Source organism: Gavia stellata, chromosome 8 (genome assembly GCF_030936135.1).
Source record: "Gavia stellata isolate bGavSte3 chromosome 8, bGavSte3.hap2, whole genome shotgun sequence".
Lineage (NCBI taxonomy): Eukaryota > Metazoa > Chordata > Aves > Gaviiformes > Gaviidae > Gavia > Gavia stellata.
In genome coordinates, this window is record NC_082601.1 from 18,577,511 (window position 1) to 18,597,468 (window position 19,958).

Here is a 19,958-nt window from a genome sequence, read left to right on the forward strand (position 1 = left end):
CCACCTTCCCTTGCCTTGGGAGCAGGGTGAGTGGAGCGGGATCTGCCTCTGCAGCAGGTCTTTACCCCAACCTCATGTCTGCCAGGGTGCTTGCCCATCCCTTGGGCACAGAGCCTCAGGGGTCCCTGGGGGGACTTACTCTACAGCAGGACAGTGCTCTTGAGCAACACCCCTGCAGCATCCCTCGGACTGGCTTCCATGAGTTGAGCACCCCAGGGAGAAACAGAGACACAGCCTGGGTGCATCTGGCAGCCAGGATGACCCGGGGGTGCAGGTGCTGGTTTGCACCACCCACTCCCCTATAGAGCCCACCAGCCACTGGCACAGCGGGATGGGAATGTGTCCCCCGCTATGTGATGTCCCCTCAGCCCCAAAGGGGACAGATGAGTCCAATGCCCTTGCTGGGGTGATAAACCTTCCTCCTTCAGGTCCCAGCATGCATGGTGAAGCAGCACAAAGCCTGAGCCCAGCAGGGAACTGGGGGACCTGGCTTGGAACAGAGCAGCTCCCAGGCCAGGAGATGGAACCCACATGGGTGGAACAGAGGTTGCACCAAGGGACAACCTGGCGACAGAAGACACATGAAACATAAAGCTGCTGAACTGCTGCCCTGATCCTACCCAGCTGGTAGCAGGACCCTCCCTGGGTCAAGTGCCCGGCAGACAGACCCAAAGCTGCCACAGTAAGATGCTGGCAGGTGGGAGAAGGTAGGATATGCAGCTACAGCTGTCAGCAGAAGCTTCCCATCCCATGGCTTCCTCTTCCCACCATCCACCCTGCCTCGCACTCTGGTCCTTTGGAGAGGAAATATAAAAAGCAACCGACTGCTCTCAGCCTGGGAATGACCAGCCACGGCCCAGCAAAGGCCCTTTCATTCCCCTTCCACAGACACAGGGGCTGCTCCGGATGTTTTTGTTTCCCCCTTGCTGCCCAGGAGAGCAGGCAGGGTGACTGCGGCCAGCCCAGCCGCAGGGAGCAGGGCAGACAGGGGCACGGGCCCCTGCCCCAGGAGAGCAGCACGGTGGGCTGCAGCCTGCCTGCAGCAGCGCTGCCTGGCTCTCTGCCTGCTATTTTAGGACCCAACTCGGGCACAGGAGTGGGGTCCCAGCCCAAAGGAAGCATGTGGAGACAAAGGTTGGAAGAGGAGAGCAGGGATTAAAGGATGGATGGATGGATGGATGGATGGGGCATGGAGGGGCAGAGGTGGTGCTTTGTGTCCAGGGAGCATCTGTAAACTGCTCCAGGGCTGCTCTCAGGCCTGGGAACTTTCAGCTTTGATTGTCCCCTGCCCCTTGGAGGCCAGGGCATGGATTAACCCCATATCACCTGCCCACTAACCCTGGGGGAGCTGCCTGCATATGGAGGGTGGCCCTCGGCACAACCAGGCTGCCTTTGCCAACCAGCTGCTACAAGGGCTTCTCCTGGCTCCAGACACCAGCACATGGTGTGTACCCAGCATGGGACAAGGAGAACGTGGGCTCCACGCCCTCCAGCACGTTGTGCCCTCAGGCTCTGGGGGTCCCCTCATGCACACCCCACCTCGCATGCTGCTCAGTGTGAGGCACAGCATGGGCTGGAAGCTGCTGTCCTGCCCCACGGCAATGATCTGCTGTCACCTCCTCACTGTCCAGAGCCACTGCAAGCCCCTGGGACAGCAGGACTGGCCTGAGGGGGACCCTGCAGCACTGGGGGCTGCACCCCTGACTGGACAATGCGGGCCCAGGGGCGACAGAGCAGGAGGAGAGGGATCTCACCCAGACACAGCCCTTTATTGCAAACCCACACGAGTGCAGCCAAACCCCACGGCTCTGCTGGAGTCCCTGCTGTCCCACACCCACCTGGCAGCATCCTTCCCACTCGCCCCAGGTCCAGCGCTGGCTCCATCATGGGGCAGCATGGGAAAGCTCTGCACCAGGGGAGAGGCAGAAAAGAGGTTCCTGAGACACCACTGAAGAGAGGAGATGCCCCATCACTCCAGCTGGAGACACCTCGGGAGGGGACCATGCCCCAGGCCAGGGTCCGCCAGGAGATGCAGCTGGAGAGGCAGAGGATGTGTGGATGCTCTGCACTGCCTCTCTCAGATGCTGGGGGGAGCAAAGACCCTCGGGGTGGGTGGCAGCAACCTTTCAGCTGAAGAGGCCCTTCGCCTTCTTTGGCTTGGCCTTGGCTGCAGGCAGCTGGGGCTTCTGAGCTGGGGAGGCAGCCGGCTGGAATCAAAGCAGAGGCAGCATCAGTCCACTCAGGGGGTTCACGTAGGATGGGTGTGCATGTGCAAGCAGTGACACCCCCCCACACCCCCGTGGTGGTGTGCAAACCACACACGTGTGCAACAGACCCACACGCTCCCCAGCCAGGATGCATGGGGTTAAGAAGGAACTGAGCTGAGACCCCCAGCCTGTCCTGGAAGGATACAGGGTTGGGATGCAAGGAGGGGAGGGAGTTGCAGGCCCCTTCCTGCTGTTGGTAGGGGGAAGCTGTTTCTAGAGCTGCGCTCACCGTGATTCCCTCGCTGGAAGACGCTGTTTCATCCTCCTGGGATGGAGACGGTGGACAGGGGTGCCCTGCGGTTTCTGCAGCAGGCACCGGGATCTCAGTGGCCTCTGGTACCAGCAGAAAGAGATGCAATTTGGGACTGAGATGAGGGAGCACAGGGCATTGCCCAAACCCACAACAGGAATGGCACCTGGGTGGGGGAGCTCAAGCCCATGGGGGGAAAGCAAAGGGGGAGACTGTTGCATGGAAGGAGCTGCACCCAGGGCCCCACTCCGCTTCCCCCAGGATGGGGGCTCAGCCACAGGGAGGCCAGCTGCTTCAGCCCCTCCCCATCCCACAGCCATGGAGTTCCTCACCTGAGTGCTGCCGTTTCCGAGCCTGCTTGGCCTCCTGCTGCATCACCGCCAGGTACAGCTGCTGCAGAGCGGAGGCGAATGCCTGCCCCTCTCCCGCACCACAGATCTGGGGCAGGCTCTGTGGGAGAGAGCAGAGGCACCGTCACCCTGCCAGAAAATCACCTGCCAGGAGCCGGTTCCTGCCAGGACACCCTGCCACGGTGCCACAGTGGGGCAGAGAAGGGGCTGGGCATCCCTCTGCCCATTGGACTCCATCTGCTTCACCCCGGGGACTGCGTCATGGCTTGCGGGGCCAGCCAGCTCTGGCACTGGGCAGGACACGGCTGCTCCCCAGCCGTGCACACACACGCGTGTGCACACACCCGCACACCTGCTCTGGCCAGTGGGCTGCCTTCCCATTCAGAGGCAGACTGTGGAGGCTTGCAAGTCATTCATGAAACGCCAAAGATAAAATCGCACGGGAAGGGCTGCGGCTTCCCCAGCGGGATCACCGCAGGGGCCGTGGCTGGCTGATAAGGACAGTGAGCCTTGGGCAGGGGCAGGACCTCGGCACGAGGTGGGGACTGGGAAGCTCTGCCTGCCATGGCTGCCTCCAGCGATGTCTTTGCGGGGAGCACAAGCTATCCCCCGTGGACCCACGGCAAGAGAAGGAGATGCAATGGCAAGACAAGGGGTGCCCAGGTTTGCTCCCAGGCTGCCAGAGCAGCTCCTGGCTCCCTGCACACATTTTTGTCTCCATCCAGGCTTGACACAAGGAAGCCCCCCTCTTCCTGCCCTCACCCCCTGCCAGGGCTGCGGGATGCCACCCTTGCCCTCTGGGCCATGCCAATGTGCATGGGGGACCTTGGGTTTTGTGACCGGGAGGCTGGCAGGCTGGGCAAGCGCCATGCTCCACTGGGAACCTAACAGAGCAAACAGCCAGAAATCAAACACGTGCAGGGATGGGGAAACGCGTGTGTGCCCCGGAGGGGGCGGCTGTGTGGGGGTGCATGGGGCACGGTGTGGGTGCACGTGTGCAGGTGAGTGAGTATGCGTGTGTGCATGGGGGACTGTCTGCGCAGCTGTGTGTGTAGATGAGCGTGGGTCTGGGTTCCCAGTCCGCACAACCTGGCTGGTTGTGCGGCAGAGTGTACATCTCTGTGTGTGTGTCTGTGTGTGCCAAAGGTCTGCGCACTAATCTCTGCTCCGCTCCACGCCCAGACAGCAGGAGAACAAAGTGTAACAGATAAGGCCGGATCGTCTCTCGGCCAGGGGAGTGGGGAGGGGATGGGGACGCTCAGACCCACTCAAGGCCAGAGTCCGAAGCCTGGCCCTGGCTTCCCAGTGGCAGAAAGGGCAGGCTGAGCCCCCCTCGCTGCTCCCCGCCAGACGGGGAGGGAGGGCAGGGCTGATGCCAGGATGGGTTGGCTGGTGCCCAGAAAGGTGCCCTCCCCGCAGGTCTCATCCCTCCTGCTGGAGCTGCAGGCATCAAAGGACCCTTAGCTGTAGGACACGCATGCCATCGGGGTCTGCTTTTTGGCCAGCTTCTGTGCAGAACCTCCTGTGTCCCTGCCCACTGCCACAGGAGGGAGCGATGCTCTGGTCCCAGCACCCTGCCAGCATCACCGGGATTGCTTGCCACTGGGCAAACACACCTCCCAATGCCTCCTTGCCTGACCTCCGAGCCCTGAGCTACACTGGCCCATCACAAGGTCCCAGGGAGGAGGAGGGATGCTGAGCACCTCGGACACCTTGGGGATGCTCTTGCCCTGGATGTCTCAGCCCCACGGGGCCAGGGTTGCACCCAAGATTGCAAAAGCAGCGTCCGAGGCCAGGAAGGCGACCGCACTTCAAAGGCAGGAGAGGGGCTGGCAACGGGTGGCCGACACAGCCCAGATCAAAGGCACAAGCTGGAGTCATAATTCAGAGAAAAGCAAACAGCAGCTCCCAGGAAAGCCAGGAACGGTGGTGGAGTGAGCAAAGTGTACTAGATAGCAGTGCACGGGTCAATGCCCCAGGAGGGCAGGAGAGTCCCCTGCAGAGCCACCCGGCCCTGGGTGACACTACTCTGCTGCCCACCCCCTCTCCCCACCACTGAGGGATCCCCAGGGAGGGCCAAGGCAGTGGGGCAGGCTGTGCACCCAGGTGTAGGGTGCTGCCCATCCCCCTGCGCTCCAACCCAGCGGGAACACAGGCTGCAGTGCAGGATGGCACCTGGGACATGCCCCGAGCCCCGGGGCTGCGCAGGCTGCTCCTCTTCCCAGCATCCAAGTGAGGATTCGGGCAGGGCAGCTGCTCTCCCGGTGCTCAGCCGCAGCGGCCCGGAGCCAGCACAACGTCCCCATGGTGTCCCTGGGGACAGGGCAATGCTGTGGAGTGCCCACCACGCTTGTAACCGTCCGGTGTCCCTGAGACCTGCACACACGCACCTGCTGGGGTAGCACCCCGGGGAGGCGCTGGAGAAGGGCGCTCAGTACTGCCAGCCCCCCAGGGAGGGACAGGCATCTGGGGTGGTACAGGGGTCCGCAGGTGCAGGGCACCCACTGCCCATGCCTCCAGGAAGGTCCCAGCTCCAGCGAGCCTGGGGTGGAATTTGGGAGTCACTGGCCACCTCCTGCCATTGCCCTTCCCGGCGGACCGAGCCTGCGGGCTCAGAGCCACTGGGCTGCCGGAGCTGGCCCGCGCCGGGATGGGAGGGCCGCACTTGACAGCCCGGTAGGGAAATGGGTTTATAACCAGAGCTGGAAGCGTTTCCCTGCAGAGCCGTGACTCAGCAGGGAGCGGAGCGTGCTGTGCCAGCCACCGGCCACCTGATGGCCCCGGAGGCTGAGAGGGACAAGGAGGTGTCCCCAGAAGGGGCTGGGTGGGGGACAAGCCCTGGGTACCAGTCACTTTCCCCTCCCTCCTTGCCCCATTGCCCCAGCACATCCCCAACCTGAATCCCACTGCAGCCAACTTCTTGTCTCCACTGCGACGTCAGTCCTGGCCTCCAGTGACTTGTTTTTCTCTGATTACCCACCTCTGGGATAAACACGATGCCAGAGCTCCGGGAAGGAGCACGAGCAGAGAGCTGGCACCCGGGGGAGTGCCGGCCGGGTTGCCCCACGCAGCTCACCAGCACCGGGCAGCGCTGCCCAGGGAGCTGGCATGGCTTGTCCCACGTGTTATGACTACCTGGCCACAAGGCCAAGCGGGATGCCCTGGTATCAGGAGCGACTCAAGGCTGCGACAGTGGCACGGGAGGCTCCGCAGCACACGCTGAACTGCGATTAGCCCAGCTGGGGGGGGCTGCCCAGCGAAGGGGGGCAGGCACCTGACCTCGTGCTGGGAGCAAGCCGTGCTCGCTGGCAGCCCTGCAGTGGTAGGGGCAGCTCATGGGGAGCTGGACTGCAGCCTCACGCGGTGCCCCCCATCCCGGAGGGCTCTGCTATGGGGCTGTACCCCAGCGTGGAGGGCGCCAGGGCCAGTGGTGGGCAGGGTATAGCATCCATCTCCCCGGCATCCTGCCTTCACCCATCCCTGCCCAGACTCCCTTCTCAAGAGGCCATAAGAGACAGCGATTTGGATGTCCTCTTGACAGAATGAGCAGGAAGGGCACGTCACCCAGTCCAGCACTGTGCCACCGATGCAGAAACATCACCTTCCCTTGGCCTGAGCCCAGCGGGGGTTTGCAGGCAGGCTGGACCACGCTGGGCCCCCACACTGGTGCCGAGCACCAGAGTCTAAATCGGTCGTGCTCAAAGCTGGGGACTGACCCTTTCATTATCACACCAGACGTTCAAAGCGGTTACCAACATTCTTCGCTACAAACCCCACATTCCTATTTTTTAATATATTTTTAACTGGAAAACAGAGCAAACGGGGCCTGTTTGGAAATTACAGCCTGGCTGCTGTGGCTTGTATGTCAGATCTGCCCACATTCCCGTGGCCAGCCTCAGCACATGCTCCACAGGGGCACACTTAATAATTCCTGCCGGGGCCAGGAGCCAAGGGGTGTGGGCCGGGGGGGGCATGCTTTCCCTGGGCTCCCCCTGCCAGCGGGCTCCGCGGAAGCGGCGTGGTGGAGCGACAGCCCGGGAACGGCGCACCAGCTCTGCGGCGATGGGCACGGCCGCCACCGTGCTGGCACAGCTGAAGCCTGGTGATGCTGCGGCAGCCCCTGGCAGGCAGGGGAAGGGCTCCATGGCCAGGGCGTTCCCGTGCCTCGTGTCCAGGCTGCCCTCAGCACTCTCCGCTGCCGTGAGCTTTGTGCGTGCTCCTGGGAACGCGGCTGGCGTGGCTCGCTGGATGCGTGCTGGGCATCTCTGCCTGTGGTTGTGCCCGTGTCGGTCAGGCTGGGGAGGGATCCACCCTGGGATCCAGGTAGATGAGCACCAATTTGTGCTAGCCGCTCACCCAGCCTCCGACAACAGCACCGGACCAAGGGATCCCACCAGGATCTGTCTGCAGGAAGACAGAGGTGAAGGGGGTTGAACTGCTCCCTCCTGGCTGGGGTCAAGGGCAAGCAAAGGGGCAGATCATCCCCCTGGGATGGAGTAGGACACGTCAGCCTGGCCTCCCGCCCCAGCTCCCTGGTGGGGTGGTGACCCTCTCTCTTGGGGCAGAGCTGCCCCAAAGCACCCCGAGCTGCCCCGCACTGACCACCAATGGCCTTTCCCAGCTCCACCAGCCCTTAGAACTGCTTGCTCACGCTCACCCCAGCTTGCAGCAGACCTTGGGGCACTGCGTACCCCAGCGGCGGACTGCTAAGGGACCTGCTCTGAGCTCACGCAGTCCCCATCACCCTCTACCACGCACACCCCTGGGGATGCACAGCAGCAGCAGCTAGGAGAGCTGGCGGTGCTGCCAGCCCGCCCGTGGAGCAGGCAGGGGCAGGATGGCCAGGGCTTCCCAGGCAGGGAGCCAGGCTGAGCACACCTGGCAGGAAGCGGCGGTGCCGGCAGGGGAAGGCAGCCGGAGAGCTGCCGAGAGGTGAAGGGGTCACCCTGGGGAAGAGCGGGCGGTGAGGCCGGGACAGCCGAGCGTCCCAGCCCGACCCAGCCCAGCCAGGCATGGCCCGGCACTCCTCCCAGCGCCGCTCTGGCCCTGCTGCGGGCAATGTTTTCCTTTCCCCCTGACTTTCGGGGCCTTTCCAGCGAGCAAATGTCAGGAGCATAAAGAGCGGCACTGTGAGCGGAAGATGGAGCGAGAATGCCTGCCCGCGTCCCTCCGTAAGTGCTGTCTCACACTTCATCAAGGCAGCCTTTGCAAGCGAGGCACCCGCTTAACAACCAGCAGTCTATGCTGGCTGGCGACCGCAGCAGCCCCGCCGCTCAATACCCTTTTCTTTTCTCCTTGTGCTGTTTTCACGGCTTGGGTTACAGCTTTTCTCGTAGACACTGAGCGGAGGGGCGCGGTGGCAGCAAGGGCTCTGCATTGTGCCTCCTCTGTGCTGGGGTGAATGCCGGTTCCACCCAGTGCGGGGATGCTGGGGGGGTCCTGCCCTGCCCACCCACTGCTGCTTCCAGCTCCCAGGGATAACTCCCAGGGAAAGGAGGGTCAGCAGCCGCGCAGAGGTAGGGCAGGAGGTTGCAGCATCTCTTCCCTCGCCACGCGAGGACCAGCCCACCAGCAGCAGCCGGGGGCTTGATAGAGGGGCTAGTGGGGGGGCGAAGGCCTCCAGCCCCCAGTGGGCACAGCCCCTACCCCATCACACCTGGAGAGAGGTCATCCCGCCACACTGTCCAGCAAAACCACGGGCATCCGAGCCCTCCCGCTGCCCAAGTGCCAACAAACTCCCTGAAAATGAGTGAGGTCCAGCAGAGCAGCCCTTGCTACAGGCACCAGCCTTGCCTACCTTCCTGGGCAACTGTGCAAGAAGCTGACCATGGCCACATGTCCTCCCGTCCGGCAGCCCATGGGGCAACAGCAGGAGAACCTCCAGGGCAGCTGGCATTGGGTGCCAGTTCGGCAAGGGAGCTGGACAAGGAGGACACCCTGAAGAACAGCAGGTCCCAGCACGCCAGGACTTGTGAGGAGTCGCTGCTGGCTTCCAGAAAGGCAGAGCTACAGGCTGATGGCACCTATGGGCATCACCTCTGCCAACCTGGTCCACCACTGACGCAGGGTGCCTTCTCCAGGGGCCAGTGCAGGCAGGGGAGGGAGTGGGCAAGCCCAGGAGCAGAAGACATGGAGACCTGGTGGCCAGGGTCCCTCCTGTCCCAGGGGGACAGCTCAGGGACCCCTCTTCACTGCGAGGAAGCTGGGTGGCTCATACTGTCTTGTTATTGTAGGGTGGCTTGGTGAATATGGACACATCACCCAGGCTTATTATTGTAGGGTTCCTCCGCAAAGCGTGCCAGCTCATGCGGGTTTATTATTGTCTGTCCAGGAAAGCTGGACACATGGCGCTGGTTTGTTATTGTAGGACTGCTCAGGAAGGCCGGCCAGCTCATCCCAGCTTGTTATTATTGCGCAGGGCTCGCGGGGGGCTGGCCGGGAAACTTCCTGCAAAGTGGGGTGACGGAAAAGGAGCCACACCTGGTGAATCACAAGAATGCTGTGTGGCGATATGGAACAGAGAGGGGTGGGATCCAGCACCCCAGCTCCACCCGACGAGGACAGGCCACTCATTCACAGGCACAAACACTCGCTGCTCCCCTGGGACCCGTGGGGCAGCAGGGCTAGCGGAGGCAGCAGGAATGTGGGTCAGGGCTGGGGACTGGCAGAACAGCCCGCAGACCCCTTGAAAAGCGAAATCTGGGGGTGATGGGGGGAGACCCATGGGGATGCTGCACTCAGCGCGTCCCTAAACCCGGCACACAAGAGATTAGCGGAGTTAACAGGGCCCAGAGCGGAAGCTGGGGCTGAGCCAGGTGGGATTAGGGGCTTTGGGGGGAATCTGGGTGCGTTCAGGACCGGGCTGAGCGGGAGGCAGTGGCCGCTCCACCCCGGCGGCTTTGTAGTTCCTCCCAAGAGCGGGTGCAGCCGGAGGGGCAGCCCCTGGGGATGCTGCCCCATTGTGACCCGAAACTGCAGCAGGAAGCATTGCTGCGTGGGGCAGTGGCGGCAGTGGGGCTTGTCCCCGGGCTGGGTCAGGCGGCTCCCCAGGCACATGGCCCCGTCAGGGCTGGATCTGACATGCCCCAGCAGCCCTGGCACAGCCACTGGCACTGCCACTGAGTCAGCGTCACTTCCCCTTGCTCTGCGACAGCCCATGTTTCCCAGCCCGGGCAGCTCGTTGGTGTCCCTGCAGGCAGTGCCCAGCTGTGCCGGGTGCCCAGGTGTCCGCCAGGCAGTGCCCAGCTGTGCCGGTGCCCAGGTGTCCCCCAGGCAGTGCTGGATGCCCAGGTGTCCCCCAGGCAGTGCCCAGCTGTGCTGGTGCCCAGGTGTCCCGCGGGCAGTGCCCAGCTGTGCCGGTGCCCAGGTGTCCCGCGGGCAGTGCTCAGCTGCTCAGCGCAGATGTTGGTCCCCAGCCAGGCAACAGGATTGAGTGTCAGGCGAGCTCTCCGTGCGCAGCAGCGGCGGCAGGAGGCCAGGCTGCCCTGTGAGTACACAGCCCCTTCATTCATGGCAAAAAATAGCCCCCCGGGGTGTGGTCCAGCCTGGAAAAGCCCCCTCCAGCCCCAGCCAGCCCATGTTTATTCAGTATGGGGGGGACGCACTGCCCTCCCCCTGCCCACCAGCCCTGCGCGCCATCTCCCTGCCAGAGCAGCCGCTTTTGGATGCAGTTCCCCGGGTCCCCCCTGGCCAAAACACACAGGCTGGGGTGGGGGGGGATGGCAAACCCCTAAAAAGCTCTGGGTTTGTCTCTGGGAGGAGCAGCCCCCGGTGATGTCATGATAGTTTGCGAGTGGCCACATGAAACGGACTTGCTGCCCAGGAAATCCACAGGTCCATGCTCCGCCAGACAAGCCAGCGATTCTTCAGTGGGCCGGGAAGGAAACCTCGGGGAGCCCGAGCCAAGCCTGCCCTTGGCCCAGGGACAGAGCCTGCCCCCAGCCCCACAGCCCCCCAGGGTCCCCAACCCTGCTCTGCAGTCCCCCCATATCCCTTTCTCAGCATCTACAGTTCACGGCAGCCCAATCTCTGCCCCCAAATTGCCCCCTGATTACCAATCCCTGCCCTGTGGTCCCCAGGGCACCAAGCCTCGCCCCGTAGACTTCCAGCATCTTAATCCCTGCTCTGCAGTCTCCAGAGTCCAGACCCCTGCCCCACAGACCCCAGACCCCAGACCCTCTCTCTCCGCTGGCCTGGGGGGCAACACCCCCATTTCCATGGTGATCCATCAGGCTGGGAGCAGCAGGTGATTTAGGGCCAGGCGGCGCTGCCACCAGACAACAGGGATGCAGCAGGGCAGGGGATTCTCTTTCGTGAGGGATTACACTGGGGACAGCTGGGAACACACAGACACAGCCCCCCCGGCCCCCTCCCCAAAAGCCAGCCGGGATCTCGCCCCGCTCCGGCGGGCACTGCAGACATGGGCTGTGAAACCGAATCCGCTGCCCAGGGCCTCCCCTCTCCGTTTCCCACGGGCGCAGGATGCAGCAGTTGAAGCGATGGGGAGGCTCTGCTTTCCTACTCCTCTCCACGCAGGAGACACCCCTGGGCTGCCATCCAAGCCCAGAGCCCCAGCTCTGCACCCAACTCTGCCCTGCATGTCCGAGCCCCACCATGGATCCCTCATCGCATGGGAATTGGGGATGGAGCTGCCTCCCCCGCCCCATCGCCGGCTGCAGCCCAGAAGGAGACGAGTGGCCAGTGAAGATCAGGGTGGCTTTGACTTCATGCTCCCAGCACCTCCCATGCACCACTTCAGGAGGCTGCAAGCCCGTCCACCTGCAACTTGCCCATGGAGACACTCTCCTGCTCCACTTGCTCCATCTCCCCCTGCACAGGCGCAAGGTGACACCTCTCCACACCCAAGGGTGCCTGGGGACCAGTGTGTACCCCAGGCTGGTGCCGCGGCTCATGGGGACACCGGCTGGGAAATCCTCCGTGGAGCAATGGACACGGGTGTCTTCACAGCACGGTGCTGGGGCAGAGGAGTCTTTGGGGCCAGCTGAGCGGTGACAAAGGACCCTGTGACTGAGACCCCACTGCCCTCAGCAGACAGAGGGTTTTTGCAAAAGGGCCGTCTCTGAGCAGACCACAGCCTGGACCATCTAGGAAGTGGGGCATCTCCATCCTGGTGGTACCCAAATCCGTCCATGACAGCGCTGGGCTCACGGAAGGGGCAGGGCCAGCGGAGAGGAGCCAGGAGCCCCCAGGGTCAGCGCAAGGCTCGCAGGGCCGTTCCCTCTCCCTGACAGGAGCGGGGTGGGATGTTTGCTCCTGCTGTCCCTGTCCCAGCGAAGAGAGGGGACTCAGTCTCTGGGACTGTCAATCAGGCACCTTTCACCAGAGCTAAAAATGCACTCTCAGAAGGAAAACAAAATAAAAACACAAAACAAAACAGAGAGGTGAAAAATTCCTTGACATTTCTCTCCTGCAAGTCCCCAGGGCCGGCAGAGAGGCGAGAGCCCCCGGAGTTTGTCAAGCAAACACTTTCACACCCTTGGCCGCGCTCGGCACACTGCCACTGGAATGCCAAATATATATTTAAGCCCTGCTCATCAAAGGAGTCTGTTCGAAGTCGGTCTCGGGCAACGTGCATGTGGGTTTGGCCCGGAGAGAAAACCAGAGACGCTGAGAACATTTCTTGAGGATGGGAGACAGCTTGCACACACACACACACACACACACATACGTGAGATAAATGACAACCTTCAAGGTCGTGTGGCTGTAAGGTCGCGGGCTGGGCATGAGATACCTGCCCGCTGCAGCACTCACCCTTATCAGCTCCCGTCGCACCACGGGGTGGGGATGTTTAGGCTGGAGGGAGGCCAGCTGCCATTCTGCATTCCAGCGCACTATAAACTTTGTCAAAGCTAAATGAGCTCAGCCAACAAAGCCGGGGTCTGGGGAGACAAGCAGGAAGCGACACTGGGAGAGGACAAGCTTGCAGGGACACGGAGGGCTGGCCAGGGCTGTGCACCCCACGAGGAGGCGATGAGTATCCTCAGCCCTGGCACAGCACCGTGCAATAGGGAGACGCAGATACGGCGAGTCCAGGGTTGGTGTCTGCCAGGGTGCCACAGCATCCCTGGCTGCTGCACGGATCCTGCTCTGCCTTCCCCCAGCACTAGCTGCACCAGGCAGCCAGTCCCAGCCCTCCTGCAAGGCACTGCTGCTCAGCGGCTGCCAAACCACCCCGGCCCCTTGCTTGGAGGAGCTGAGGGCAGGGGGCTGCTCGCTGCATCTGCCCCACAGCTCCTCCTCCCAGCCATGGCTTTGCTGGAACAAGCTGTCTGGGCACAGCAAGAAGCACTTTGGGAGGGAGGCTGCAGGCAGCAAAGGGGAGAGCCTTTCTGCCTGGACGAGTCCTGTTCCTCTTGGTTTGCTGCAAGACGGCCCAGGGACCTACGCCCATCTCATGGACCATCTTAGAGCCAGAGAGATGGGGGAGTTTCTGCCTTCATCCTCGTCTGCATCAGGTTTGCTCCCAGCCATGGCAGTGCCGTGGTGTTTGCAAGGCCCTGGTGCTGGCTGCAGACCTGAGATGCTCCTGCCCCATCTCTGGGAGCTGCTGCACATAGGCTGGAGGGCAGGGCAGGAGCTCCATCTCCGGAGATGATGGGCTGGGCTTTCCCCTCTCTATCATTGCTTCAGCCAGGAGCAAAGAGGTCTTAGCCTAAATCTTGTGCCTAATCCCAGCTGACAGAGCTGCAGGTCAGGGTCTGGCCAAGGTCTGGAGCTGGCCAGGGCAGGAGAGATCATTGCCACGAGCAAACAGAGCACGCTGGAGCTGTGAAATCAGGCATTACGCGCCTGTCGCCTGCGGCAGGACCAGCCTGTCAGGCTGCTGGCGAGCCGCTCTGGTTACGGCGGGGGTAATCCCGGCACCGGCAGGGCCTGACCCTGTGCAGCCGTGCCCCCCAACCCGGGTTCATCTCCAGGTGAGGGGAGGGATTGCTGGGCCACAGGTTGGATTTCAGGCACCTGCTGCTAATAAAACACTCTGTCAGGGCACCTTCACCCTCTCAGCCCTTGGAGAGAGGGATGGGGTCCCTGCGGTGCTGCCTGGAGGGGCACAGAGGGCTGGGGGACCTGTGAGCCACGGCCCCAACCCTGCCCCATGCTGCGCCCCTCTGCCCTGGCGAGCAGACCTCCCGTTGCTGCTGCAGCCCCATCCATCTCTGCCCTGCCAGGTTCTGCCGCTACAGCCCGAGTTGCTCCTCGTTTTCGAGGGCAGGGATCCCAGCCCACTGGGAGCATGATGCTCCGAGCCCCGCGGCTCTCCCGTGGGCGATGAGGAACAGAAACCTCCCCCAGCTCTGGCGACCACTGCTTTTTCCAGCCCCCTGCCCACTCGTCACGCCGCTCTCTCCATTCACGCTTGCCTTGCTCCAAAGGGTCCACCCAACCCTTACCACCTCCAGACAGCAAAACCATGCCCTTTGGCTAAATACAGGGTTTTTTAAAAGCCTCACCATTTTCATCACTATTTTTCTAGGTGTTTTCTTCCATGCAGCACTATCTGCCATCAGCAGCACTGGAAAATAAGGTACTCAGGGTGCCTGCTTGCAGCTCCCCTGTGCTCATGTCAAACCGCATCTGTCTGTAGTCACTCTCTCCTGGACCACCATCACCCTCCAGTCTAAAAACTGGTTTATCTTTAACCTCATCTGTAATAACATGCTCCAACACATTGTGTCCTATACGGTGCCAGGCTAGAAAATCCTCCTCCATAACTTAAGCCCTTGCCACCCCCATGGCCCGGCTCTTTGCCAGCCTCAAAGACATCAGAGGGCTTGGCAAGCTGGATTGTGCTCGCTCCTGCCCCGGCTCCCCCTTGCCAGACCCCAGCTTTTGGTGGGGCTACTGCCTGGCTGGGGGGCCCAGTTTCCAGAGTTGCTAGGGCACTGTGCAGGAGGACCTTCTCCCTCCCCAGCCAGGTCTTTCCACAACCTCAGGGGAATGGGGGAACCTCTACAGCCCCCCTGCACTGCCCTCAGCTGCCATCAACTCAAAACAGGAGCCTGTCACTGGGAGACACAACAGTGACACTGGGGGAGCTGTTTCTTTCCTCCCCAACAACCCCACCTCCTCCAGCAGACCCAAAGCAGGAGCCGCGGCTGGGAGACAAGCTCTCCGAACACATGAAAACTCAAAAGGTAGCTCTCAAAGTAGACATCAGAGCCGCGGTGAGGGCTGGGCTGCTCCTCGCCCTGCCCGGGCTGGCTCCTGGAGCTGGTACCCACAGCCCGCTGCCTCCTACCAGGCTGCACATCTGCAGCCTCCACCCGGGCAGGAGAGCAGGAATCAATTACAGGGCTGGCAAAGGCAGGGCTGCCCTGGGGCTGGCGAGCGGCACCAGCTCCAGCGGCCGCAGAGCACATGGCACGGCACCGGAGGCAGCCCGCCGGCCGGCCCTGTGCCTGGGCTGAGCACAGATATGCCACTGGCTCATGGGGAAGAGGCAGGGGAACCACTTGAAAGCCATGGTATGAAAGCGCTGGTAAACCAGGGCCACTCCTCTGCTCTTCTGGCTTTGCGCGCTATTTATAGTGCTTCGGGTGCCCACCCTGGGGGAGTTCAACCCCTGGGGTGCAGACTTTTGCCAAGCCAGCCCTCCTGTCTGCCTTGCAGTTCCCCAGACCCCCAGCAAGGTCTGAAAAAGGTCCCGGACCCACCTGATAGCTAAGATATTCTAGGGTGGGGTCTCCCAGCAGGGTCTAGGACTCAGCCAGCCACAGGGGCTCACACCATGGCCACATCAGCCTGCACTGGAGGGACCAGCCTGCATGCAGCACCCTCAGACAAACCAGCATGTACAGCAGGAACATATGGACAAGCCCCACCACGCTGGTCTGGTCGCAAGGAGAGACCCAGCCAAGCCATGGTCACTCCTTGGAGCCCCACCGTCAGTAACCCCAGGTGGCTGCAGCTGGGTGGGGGGGAGATGTCCCTGCTCTCTCCAGGGCTGGGTGGAAAGGCTGTGGGGAGGCTCCCCTCAAGCTTGTAGGATGGTTTCCTTGTTGCATGGGAGGGTGTCAGGCCTCAGCCTCGTGTCCCAGCACCAAGCACCTCCTGGGCATTTGCAAGGGCCTCTTAAGTTACTGCAGGCAGAGGAGAGCTGAGCTTGCACCGGTGAAACATGATTCTGCCAACCCACCCCTCCTGCGGGCTGCTGGAGGGCTTCGGGGAAGCTGGGCAGCGAGGAAGAGCACCAATGCCATGCTCTCAGCGTCTCCCAAAGTGCCAGCCCCACATCCTCTCCTCCTGCCAAGCAGCATGCACAGGCATGGCTCTGCACCTAACCCCAGCTCTACCGGCTGCAACGTGGCAAGCACAAGCCGCAGGGAGGGATGCCAGCACCCCCTGTGATGTGGCTGGGGGGTCACAGCCATCAGCAATGGCAGGGCAGGGGACAAGGCAGACCCCTCTGACAGTCTCTGCGGCACAGACACCCACCGCTTGCAGCCCCATGGGGCGGGACAGCCACTGCAGTGGTGGTGGCAGCTGGGGGACGAGACAGGCAAACGCCAGAGCACTGGGTCACACCATGACGGCAGGGACAAGGACCCGGGTGCCTGGGGGAGCAAACATGGCCATAGCCCCATGCCTCCTCACCCCCGCCAAGCAGAGGTGCAGGGGCTCCCAGCATCTCCTGAGGGCTGCAGGGTGAGGATGCTGCCGGCACAGCCCAGAGCCGTGGTGACGCCAGGGGCGGGGGGGTAGGACCGTGCTGATCAGGAGCAGGTGGCTGCTGCTGGCGGTCCCCCAGCCAGCGGCCAAGGAGGAGCTAAATTTATTCCACCAATATGTGGGCAGCGGGAGGGGACCAGGGGGCTCCTCTAGCCCATCTGCCCCATGCACGGCGCCTGTCCCACCGCCCTCCTCGGCGCTGGCGTGGCCGACCCTGCCCCGACACCAGTGACGGGAACAGAGCCCTTCTGGACCGTCTCTTTGGCACCCGCGTGTCCTGATGACTGGCCCTGAGCGGACCCAAGTCCTTCCTCCCCCAACCACAGAGGGGAAAGTTTCCAAATTAAAAACCTAAAACTGGCAACAAGGTGCCCATGGCAGGAACCTTTTAAACTGGCCATTAAAGTTTATAAGTTAGACGGGCACCAGGAGTGAGCGTCGGAGCTGCAGGAAAACAGCCGCCCCTCCTTGAGCAGCCTAACCACGGCTGTCCCCAAAGCCGCAGGGCTGACGTCACGGCATGACTTCACCTCCATCACCCACCGCCTGGCCGGCCCCAGCCCCGTGTTTACCCCTGCCCATCCCGCCACTGTCCCTCGCAGCCCGCTTTTCCCTTTGAGGTCGGTCGGGCAGCCCCGGGGCCTGGCGAGGAAGAGGAAAAGAGCGGAGAGAAGGAAACCAAACCTCAGAGCCCACAAGGCGGGCTGCAAAACACGGAGCCCCAGAGGCTGTGCTGCGGGGACGGCGGGCTCCATCCCAGCCCTCCCACCTCTCCCTGGCTGCATCCCCCCTTCCTGCCCCCAAACTGCTGTCTCTGGGGTGGGAGACTGGGAAAACTCCTGTGGCCAGGGCTGTGCCTGTTGTTATTCTCCCATTTTCCCACAGCCAACACACTCTGTGCCCTCGGCAAGATGGGCTGTGGGAGGGTATCAGACCTGACCTGGTGTCCCATCCTGCCCCGGGACACTGGGATGCACTGCGGGTAGCTGGGAGGACCCAGCCTCTGTCCCAAGGGGTGAGATGCTATGGGGTGGGTGAGATGCACAGCCTGTCCCCAAGCCCAGCTGGGAACATGTGGCCAGCCCCAGGGTGAAGCACAGCATGGGATTGCAGCTAGAAGAGCTTTGGGAGTAGCAGAAACAGAAGTCTCGGGTGCCTGGGCACAGACCAGGGCAGCACCGTTCCCCTGTCCCCTGCCAGCGCGGGGGCACTTCGGCTCTAGACCTCTCAAAGAGGAGTCACCGGCATCAGTGAGGTGTTGCAGGTGTGTGTGATGTAGGTTTGCTTGGCACAGCAGGGTGGTAGGGCAGACGGGGGGGTATAAAACCCCATGGGTAGTGATACTGGAAGAGCCCTGGAAGAAACACCACGGTTGGTTTTGGAGTGGCTGTGCATGGGGGCCAGTGCTGAGCCCTCCAAGCCCTATGCAAAGCCAGTGCTGCACGCTGGAACCGGCCTGAACGACGCGCTTAGCTTGGAGACGCACATTGCCAGAACATGGGTGAGAGCCACAAAAGCCACACGGGTTCAGGAGGTGCAAGGCTGGGAGCTGCGCGGCCACAGAGCTGCCTGCAGTAAGCCCAGAGCACCGGTCAGAACAGGCTGGGAAAGCCACTGTCCCCATCGGCTGCTGTTCGGAGCCTCCCGGGGCACATTTTGCCCACTGTCATCTCCCAGAGAGGTCTGTGGGTTGCATTTTTAGACTCAGCCACAGACCCTGGTCCTTGTCCTCTGGATCACATAGTGCTGCCCCTGCATCCAGAGCATCTCCGGGAGCGGGGAGCTGCGCCGACCCCCTCTGTGCCCCAGTGAGTCGGTGCACACACGTGAGCAGCTCGCACGCCTCCCCACCAACATCCATCGATGGGGAAGCGCACACACGCGCGCGCACACACACAAAAACAGGGCAGTCTCTGCAAACAACTGCTTGTTAAGTTAAAATTAAACTCTGCACAAATATTGACCTTTGGAGGGGACAGAAACTCTGCCAATATATTTACCAGCTTTATAAATGGGCCTGACCACAGTGCCCTATACGCTGAGCTGGAGGAGATGAGGGCTGCGGAGGTGCCCAAACGAGGTGCATCCCTCCCTCCCTGAATGGTGCTCTCCCCGGAAAATGCCACTGTGGCCCCCAGCTGCCCCCCACCCTCCCCAAAGTCCCCACTCCAGCCTGAAGGAGGATGGATGGTGGGCATGAGGATGAGTTGGATCCACTCTTCCCCCCCTCAACTCGGTGTTTTTCGGGGGAGCAGCCAGCAGCTCATGGACAGCCCTGGAGCACTCAGGGGAAGCTCTTGTCCCCTCTGGGCTTGTGAAACTGGTCCAGCAGAGCAGTCCTGAAGCTGCTCCTCATCTTTCAGCCCTTCCAAACCTCTCCATTGACCAAAGCTTCACTGTCTGGCAGGGGCACCCACTGCCAAACCCCAGCTGCCCAGCATTCGGGCAGGCTGTTCTGCCCATGAGTGTCCCCTCCGCAGTGAGCCCAGCACATCCTGGGGGGTTCCCATCTCTTGAGGGGGGCCCAGAGCTCAGGGCTTAGTCCTCTGTCTAGGAAGGCTTCGGGAGCTGCAGAAACACCAGCAGCCTGCAGCCGAGGGGCAAAAAGCATCCGGCGACAGAAATGATGCGAAGCGAAGGCGCAGCACTGCTCTGTGGTGGGGAGTCACCGCTTGTGAACGCACCAGGGTTATCGGAAGGCGGCAGCATGTGCAGCTGAGGGTACAGGGGGATGCAACGGGACGGGGAAAATACTTAGGGCAAGGTGTTTCCCCAAGGATGGCTAAACCAGCTCAGCTGTCATGGGAGAAGAGGCAAGCTCTTCTCACAGCCTACGCCTAGGGTAAAGCACAGGAGGCAAGTTGGAGTAAAGGGTGGCTTTTGCAGGCAGAGGGTACACAGGAGGCAATCTCAATGATTTTAAACTCTTCAGGGAAGTCGGAAAACCTGCTGAGTGCAACAAGTTGCTGTTGAATAGCTGGGTAACGAAGGAGACATGAAATCAGTGCTGATAAATGCAGCACAAAGGACATGGGGAACAACCCCAGCTACGCGGTGCAAGGCGCCGGGGAGACATCCCCATGTTAATGCAAGGGGAACACACCAACCCAGGGCTCAGCAAGAGAGAATAGGACCCTGCGCATCCTGAGGAGGCCAGGATGAGGCCAGCGTGCCTGGGGCTGTCACTGCCCCTCAATCCTTGATCAAAGAGGATGACAGGGCATCGGGCACAGGGTCTGGCCAAGCATGCACCAGTGGGCAGTGGTGCTCAGCATGCAAGAGGGATGATGGGGGGTGGATTTAGGAGATGGCCCCGAGTAGCTGAGCGTGCAAATCCGAGGCTATGCATAGCCAGGAGAGGGGTGCAAAGAGGGTGTGCACGCAGCAGCCATAACTCCTGCT

At 62.1% G+C, this 19,958-nt stretch overlaps 1 protein-coding gene across 1 annotated transcript in view; it reads right to left on the reverse strand.

Annotated features, from left to right (window-relative positions):
* Positions 1-2,067: 2,067 nt before the first annotated feature.
* Positions 2,068-19,958, reverse strand: part of NHEJ1 (non-homologous end joining factor 1) — a 44,320-nt gene continuing 26,429 nt past the window's right edge. Inside the window, exons 6-8 of the mRNA XM_059820687.1 lie at positions 2,850-2,967; positions 2,497-2,600; positions 2,068-2,207 (exon numbers count right to left, since the gene is read on the reverse strand). Of these exons, the coding sequence (XP_059676670.1) occupies positions 2,127-2,207; positions 2,497-2,600; positions 2,850-2,967 (303 nt within the window). The 3' untranslated portion in view covers positions 2,068-2,126. The remainder of the gene's footprint in view (positions 2,208-2,496; positions 2,601-2,849; positions 2,968-19,958) is intronic.